This window comes from Chiloscyllium plagiosum, unplaced genomic scaffold, assembly GCF_004010195.1.
Source record: "Chiloscyllium plagiosum isolate BGI_BamShark_2017 unplaced genomic scaffold, ASM401019v2 scaf_2979, whole genome shotgun sequence".
Classification (NCBI taxonomy): domain Eukaryota; kingdom Metazoa; phylum Chordata; class Chondrichthyes; order Orectolobiformes; family Hemiscylliidae; genus Chiloscyllium; species Chiloscyllium plagiosum.
In genome coordinates, this window is record NW_025212254.1 from 1 (window position 1) to 7903 (window position 7903).

General features: G+C 51.1%; 2 protein-coding genes across 2 annotated transcripts; one reads left to right on the forward strand and one right to left on the reverse strand.

The window, feature by feature from the left end:
* The first annotated feature begins 1133 nt into the window (after nt 1–1133).
* On the forward strand, nt 1134–3521 carry LOC122547344 (histone H2A-like). The gene has a single exon (XM_043685982.1). The coding sequence runs from the start codon at nt 1330–1332 to the stop codon at nt 1768–1770; it is 441 nt and encodes a 146-aa protein (XP_043541917.1). The 5' UTR covers nt 1134–1329; the 3' UTR covers nt 1771–3521.
* A 93-nt stretch (nt 3522–3614) lies between these two features.
* Nucleotides 3615–4104, reverse strand: LOC122547345 (histone H3). The gene has a single exon (XM_043685983.1). It carries the CDS (start codon nt 4063–4065, stop codon nt 3655–3657), a length of 411 nt encoding a protein of 136 aa, XP_043541918.1. The 5' UTR covers nt 4066–4104; the 3' UTR covers nt 3615–3654.
* Nucleotides 4105–7903: the final 3799 nt, after the last annotated feature.

Here is a 7903-nt window from a genome sequence, read left to right on the forward strand (position 1 = left end):
CTAGTCCAGAATCTGGTTTCCAGCATCTGCAGTCGTTTTTACCTCAAACAATACATACTTGTCGACATCTTTCATCGCATACATTTTCATCTGATTTAAAAAACATATTTGCAATGCGCGGGTATAATCCGATTTTTCAGAATGCAAAAACCTAAGCACTTTCTGCTGTCGTTAAGAGGCTTTCAAAGGGAACCGAGAGAACGCCAAAACAGCTGCCGGATTGAAATGTGATGATTTTGCTGATTGATAGAGCGAGAGCAATAAGGGAGGACAGCTTTAAAATATCGTCTAAACAACATAATTTGGAGATGCCGGTGATGGACTGGGGTGCACAAAGTTGAAAATCACACAACAACAAGTTATAGTCCAACAGGCTTAATTGGAAGCACACTAGCTTTCGGAGCGTAGCTCCTTCATCAGGTGGTAGTGGAGGGCTCAATCCTAACAGAATTTTTAGCAAAAATTTACAGTGTGATGTAACTGAAATTACGCATTGAAAAATTGATTTTGTTAAGCCTTTCATCTGTTAGAAAACCATGATAGTTTCACTTCTTTAATGTGTAAATCACAACTTTTTTAAAAAGTTGCATTCTCAGGTTAGCTGTTAACAATGGTGATAGCTAGACAATATGTTGTCTAACCACCGGGTTCGCCAACGCTACTGTGCTGGAAGAATGTTTAGATTAGATTAGATTACAGTGTGGAAACAGGCCCTTCGGCCCAACAAGTCCACACCGACCCGCCGAAGCGAAACCCACCCATACCCCTACATTTACCCCTTATCTAACACTACGGGCAATTTAGCATGGCCAATTCACCTGACCCTGCACATCTTTGGATTGTGGGAGGAAACCGGAGCACCCGGAGGAAACCCACGCGGACACGGGGAGAACGTGCAAACTCCACACAGTCAGTCGCCTGAGGCGGGAATTGAACCCGGGTCTCTGGCGCTGTGAGGCAGCAGTGCTAACTGCTCTGCCACCGTGTCGCCCATGTGTGCTGCTTTATCACACTTCTGGTTTATAAATGTATAAACCAGAAGTAAATTAAGATACGAGCATTTAATAAAAGTTCCTCCGTTTTTTGTACTTCCTTTTTCAATATAGAACACACACCTTTGTTTGTAAATTGGCGGGCTTTTCAAATTGGAAAGAAGGCGGTTGATGATTTGGCGCCGGTACTTTCCGCCTTCCTCCCCGTGCCCTTTCCGGATTGGGGAATGAGGCAGATATCTGATTGGGAATTGGAACAACATTAGGAGGGGCTGGACAATGGGACCAATCAGAAATGGCCGCCCCACCATTCCTCCCGAAGGTATAAGAGGCCGCAATGTGGGCGGAGTGCAGCATTCCCTGTGAAAGTGCTTGTGAGTTTGTGACCATGTCCGGAAGAGGAAAGGGCGGTGGGAAAGCTCGCGCCAAGGCAAAGTCTCGGTCGTCCCGGGCTGGCCTGCAGTTCCCGGTGGGCCGTGTTCACAGGCTCCTGAGAAAGGGTAACTATGCTGAGCGTGTGGGTGCCGGAGCGCCGGTCTATCTGGCTGCGGTGCTGGAGTATCTGACGGCTGAAATCCTGGAGCTGGCCGGCAACGCGGCCCGGGACAACAAGAAGACCCGCATCATCCCCAGGCATCTACAGCTGGCCGTGCGCAACGACGAGGAGCTCAACAAGCTGCTGGGAGGGGTGACCATCGCTCAGGGCGGGGTGCTGCCTAATATCCAGGCCGTGTTGCTGCCCAAGAAATCCGCCGCAGCGGGAGCCGCTAAAAAGTGAAGATAGTATTCTTATAATCTGACAATCCAAAGGTTCTTTTAAGAGCCACTCACATCTGTGAAAGGAGCTGTTCCCTCCGTCGGATTGAATTACCTTCCTTTAATTATTTGTTATCGGTTTCAGTCCTTGCCTTATTCGATACTGTACTGTCACTGTGTGTGAAACCTTTCTTGATGGCTGACACAAGTGTGAAAAACCTATCGTGTGTGAACTATATACTGGTATTGTAACAATGGTCAGAGTGCATTAGTTTTTATTGATTTGTAAATGTCTGAGGTCACTTGTGTTTAATCATCGTCCTATAAATGTCTCACTCAGTCCCTGTACTCCTCGCTCGTAGGCAGTTTCACGTTATTTAGGAAGAGCTGAATTGCCCAAGAATACCGCCGCTGCAGGAGCCGTTTAAAAAGTAAAGACACCATTCCTGAATCTGACAACCCACAGGCTCTTTTCACAGTCACTCACGGCAGCTGTGAAAGCTCCACCGCCTTCCCTGTAGGATTTATTTTATTTTTAATGTGGAGAAGCTTGAACTTTGCACCTGAGATCAGTCAATTACTATCGCCTTGTTATTGAATACTTGTGTTTTGGAGATGCTGATATTATACTGGGGTGGATAAAGTTAGAAATCACGCAACACCAGCTTATAGCCCAACAGGTTCAGTTGTAAGCACTATTTTTCGGAGCTTCCATCACGTGCTTGAACATCTGGTGTCACGGTGGCTGAGATAATGCCTTTCAGGTGTAAGCTGCCCTGTGTGAGACTGTCACAATAATCTAAAAAAATGGATTTACAGGTTCTTACGTGGATTCATACAGCTTTTGAGCGAAATATACACAGGCACTCACGGCGAATCTCCCTCTTACGATCGCACATACTGTCCCTCAGTCAGGCATGCACCCTCTCACAGACGTACGCGTATACACTCGCGCGCACACACACTCCCACCGCCACCGCTCCACAGCTACATGGTGAATTTGTACTTTGCAGAATGACAAATGTCCCGATCGGGTTTCACATTCGCTTTGACTCCATCAGGAAGAGCTGAATTGACCCAATGCAATAAGTATACAGTCGATATAGCAAATGCTACTGAGCGGCCCCTATCTCTCTGCGCTTTGTTCACTAGACAGTTTATAGACAGGCTTTCTTCTCTGCTCCCAGCGTGAGAGAGAGAGCATATTAAATACCAGTGGGTGATTTTTTCAGCTGTAAAGAATGGAAAGGGGTAAAGTGAGATTGTATGAACTGCACTTCTGTCATCGATAGACAAATCAACGCCTAAGTACCTACGCATTCTCATCTGGAAAACTTTGCGGTCTTTTCTAGACGTAAGTGGGTTTTTCAAATTTGAAAATGAGCCGTTGCCCTTTCGGCGCCAATTCTATCCCATCTCCCATTAGTTAAATTCTGCAATCTATTATAACAAAATCTGCGATCACCGGAGATCGCAGTAGTTGGAACTTGACTGCCGCTGTCTGTGACTTTGTTTAACGACTCCCCATTAATGCTTTCCTCAGCGCCAATGCACTTAGTAAAATACGATGCCAACGTTCGCAAGTAACCAGTCGATCTCTTGGCGCCAAATCTTTCCCATCCCCCAACGACAAGCCATATAAAAACCGAGACAGAGGGATATTAAAATTATATTTCAATGTCATAATAAATTCTGCAAACACGGGATATCTAATTAGATATGACTTCACTGCATATGTCAATATTGCTTATCACTCATGCAGTTTTAATTCTTCGATTTATAATTTCAACATCAATGTACCACATCGTATCCTGCTCTCTCTGGCTGGTTTAGTGGCTCTGAAAAGAGCCGTTGTGTTTTACTCTCTCACTTTCGGGGTGAATGTGCAGGGCATGCCAGGCTCCGTTTAGGCGCGCTCCCCGCGGATCCGGCGGGCCAGCTGGATGTCTTTGGGCATGATGGTGACCCGCTTGGCGTGGATGGCACACAAGTTGGTGTCCTCAAACAGTCCCACCAGGTAAGCCTCGCTGGCCTCTTGCAGGGCCATCACCGCCGAGCTCTGGAAGCGCAGGTCGGTCTTGAAGTCCTGAGCGATCTCTCGCACCAGGCGCTGGAAGGGCAGTTTGCGGATCAGCAGCTCGGTGGATTTCTGGTAGCGGCGGATCTCCCGCAGAGCCACCGTGCCGGGCCTGTAGCGATGAGGCTTCTTCACCCCGCCCGTGGCCGGAGCGCTCTTGCGGGCCGCTTTGGTCGCCAGCTGCTTGCGAGGAGCTTTCCCTCCGGTGGATTTGCGCGCTGTCTGCTTGGTCCTGGCCATTCTCTTCTCCTCGCTGTAACACACACGCAGGCTGCTGCGGTGCTGCCTATTTAAGGGAATGGAGAGCCCGCCCTAGAGCTGGGATTGGATACAGCCCTGTCCTTCAGCCCACAGAGAAACAGCTTCGGAAGGGACAGAAAAGGCAGGAAAAGAATTGTTGGAGGCTGATTGGATAACGTGAAATGACAGTTGGCCAATTTCAAAATGTCCGCCGAATTCACCCTCTCAAACCCTGAAATCAAATAACATAATAAGATTTATTACGCCACTTGTTCGCAACTCAGATGCTTTATAGTAATCGTTTGAAGCCTAGTTAAGCTATCAGCGCGGACAGGAGGCGGGATCATTGCCTAATCTGTCTGTAACAGGCAGGAGGAAAGACTGCTGCAGTGCTGCCTGTTTAAGGGAATGGAGAGCCCGCCCTAGAGCTGGGATTGGATACAGCCCTGTCCCTCAACCCGCAGAGATAAAGCTCCGGTAGGTACAGAAAAGGCAGGAAAAGAATTGTTGGAGGCTGATTGGATAACGTGAAATGACAGTTGGTCAGTTTGAAAATTCCTGCCGAATTCACTCTGACAAACATTGAGATTAAATTAAACATTCAAAAGCCAAACACCATCCGTCTGCAACTAAGTTAAAATTTCATATTTTATAGCAATTATTTAAAACCTAGTTAGCTGTCAGCGTAGACAGGAGTTGGGATCATTGCCACCTGTAACGGGGAGGAGGAAAGGCAGGGTTTAAACAGGTAAAAAGAATAACTGCAGATGCTGGAAACCAGATTCTGGATCAGTGGTGCTGGAAGTGGCACAGCAATTCAGGCAGCATCCAACGAACAGCGAAATCGACTTTTCCGGCAAAAGCCCTTCATCAGGAATAAAGGCAGAGAGCCTGAAGCGTGGAGAGATAAGCTAGGGGAGGGTGGGGGTGGGGAGAGAGTAGCATAGAGTAAGAGCTTCAGGGCAGAGGATTCTTGTTGAGAGAGGAGGAAAACTTCTTCAAGGCAGGCATCCTTGCAAGAGGATTCGCAGTAGGGATAAAATCAACGAGGTAAAAACAATAACAGCAGATGCTGGAAACCAGATTTTGGATCAGTGGTGCTGGAAGAGCACAGCAATTCAAAACAGCCCAGACAAACTGAACAACCGAACCTGTGCCGGCCGTGAATCAATCTAAATAACCCCGCCAATTTAAACATCTTAAAAGCTAATAGTGTTCACCGATAAAAGGGACAGAATCTCACTATCTTCTTTATTACCCTCAGATTGTAATTAGCCTGAAGACAATGTGGAATTGCTACCTGAACTGTCTGTAACAGGCAGATGGATTGCCTAGTGCTCACCTGTACACCCCCCGCCTGGGCACTGCTCACCTGTACTCCCCTCACCTCTACACTGCTCACCTGTATTCCACCCAGTCTGGCCACTGCTCACCTGTACTTCCCACACCTGGTCACTGCTCACCTGTACTCCCCCTGCCTGGACACTGCTCACCTGTACACCCTTCACCTGGACATTGTTCGCCTTTCCTCCCCTCACCTGGACACTGCTCACCTGTACTCCAGCCACCTGGACACTGCTCACCTGGACACAATTCACCTGGGCATTACACACCTGTACTCCCCTCACCCGAACACTGCTCACCTGTACTCGCCTCACCTGGACACTGCTCACCTGTACACCCCTCACCTGGACACTGTTCACCTTTACTCCCCTCCCCTGGACACTGCTCACCTGTACTCCCCTCACCTGGACACTGCTCACCTGAACACTGCTCGCCTGGACACACCTCGCCTGGACACTGCTCATCTGTAGTCCACCCACCTGCACACTGCTCACCTCGACACAGCTCACCTGGGCACTGCTCACCTGTACTCCCCTCACCTGGACACTGTTCACCTTTACTCCCCTCACCTGGACACTGCTCACCTGTACACCTCCTGTCTGGACACTGATCACCTGCACACCCCTCACCTGGGTAGTGGTCACCTGTTGTCCCCTTGCCTAGTGCTCACCTGTACACCCCCCGCCTGGACACTGCTCAACTGTACTCCCCTCACCTCTACACTGCTCACCTGTATTCCACCCAGTCTGGCCACTGCTCACCTGTACTTCCCACACCTGGTCACTGCTCACCTGTACTCCCCCTGCCTGGACACTGCTCACCTGGACACAACTCACCTGGGCATTACTCACCTGTACTCCCCTCACCTGAACACTGCTCGCCTGTACTCCCCTCACCTGGACACTCCTCATCTGGACACTCCTCACCTGGACACTGCTCACCAGTACTCCAGCCACCTGGACACTGCTCACCTGTACTCCAGCCACCTGGACACTGCTCACCTGGACACAACTCACCTGGGCATTACACACCTGTACTCCCCTCACCCGAACACTGCTCACCTGTACACCCCTCACCTGGACACTGTTCACCTTGACTCCCCTCCCCTGGACACTGCTCACCTGTACTTCCCTCACCTGGACACTGTTCACCTTTACTCCCCTCCCCTGGACACTGCTCACCTGTACTCCCCTCTCCTGGACACTGCTCACCTGTCCACCCCCTCCCTGGGCACTGCTCACCTGTACACCCCTCACCTGGGCACTGCTCAACTTTACTCCCCTCACCTGGACACTGCTCACTTGTACCCACCTCGCCTGGACACACCTCACCTGGACACTGCTCACCTGTACTCCTCTCGCCTGGACACACCTCGCCTGGACACACCTCGCCTGGACACACCTCGCCTGGATACTGCTCACCTGTACTCCTCTCGCCTGGACACACCTTGCCTGGACACTGCTCACCTGAATCCTCTCACCTGGACACACCTTGCCTGAACACGCCTCGTCTGGACACACCTCGCCTGGACACTGCTCACCTGTGCTCCCCTCACCTGGACACTGATCACCTGTACTCCACCCGCCTGGACACTGCTCGCCTGTACTCCCCCCGCCTGGACACTGCTCACCTGTACTCCCCTCTCCTGGGCACTGTTCAACTCTACTCCCGTCAGCTGGACACTCCTCGCCTGGACACTGCTCACCTGTACACCGCTCACCTGGACACTCCTCGCCTGGACACTGCTCACCTGTACACCGCTCACCTAGACACACCTCGCCTGGACCCTGATCACCTGTACTCCCCTCACCGGAACACTGCTCACCGGTACTCACCTCAGCTGGACACTGCTCACCTGTACTCCCCCTGCCTGGTCACTGCTCACCGGTACTCACCTCAGCTAGACACTGCTCACCTGTACTCCTCCTGCCTGGACACTGCTCACCTGTACTCACCTCACCTGGACACTGCTCACCTGTACACCCCTCTACTGAGCACTGCTCACCTGGACACACCTTGCTTGGACACTGCTCACCTGTACATCCCTCACTTGGACACTGCTCGCCTGGACACACCTCGCCTGGACACTGATCACCTGTTCTCCACTCACACGTACACTGCTCGCCTGGACACTGCTCTCCTGTACTCCCACCGCCTGAACACTGCTCACCTGTACTCCCCCCGTGTGGACACTGCTCACCTGTACTCCCCTCACCTCTAACCTGCTCACCTGTATTCCACCCAGTCTGGACACTGCTCACCTGTACTCCCCCTGCCTGGGCATTGCTCACCCGTACACCCCTCACCTGGGCACTGCTCAACTGTGCTCTCCTCAGCTGGACACTGCTCACCTTTCCTCCCCTCACCTGGACACTGCTCACCTGTACTTCCCCCGACACTGCTCACCTGGACACAGCTCACCTCTAAACTGCTCACCTGTGCTCCCCTCATCTGGACACTGCTCACCTGTACACCCCTCTACTGAGCACTGCTC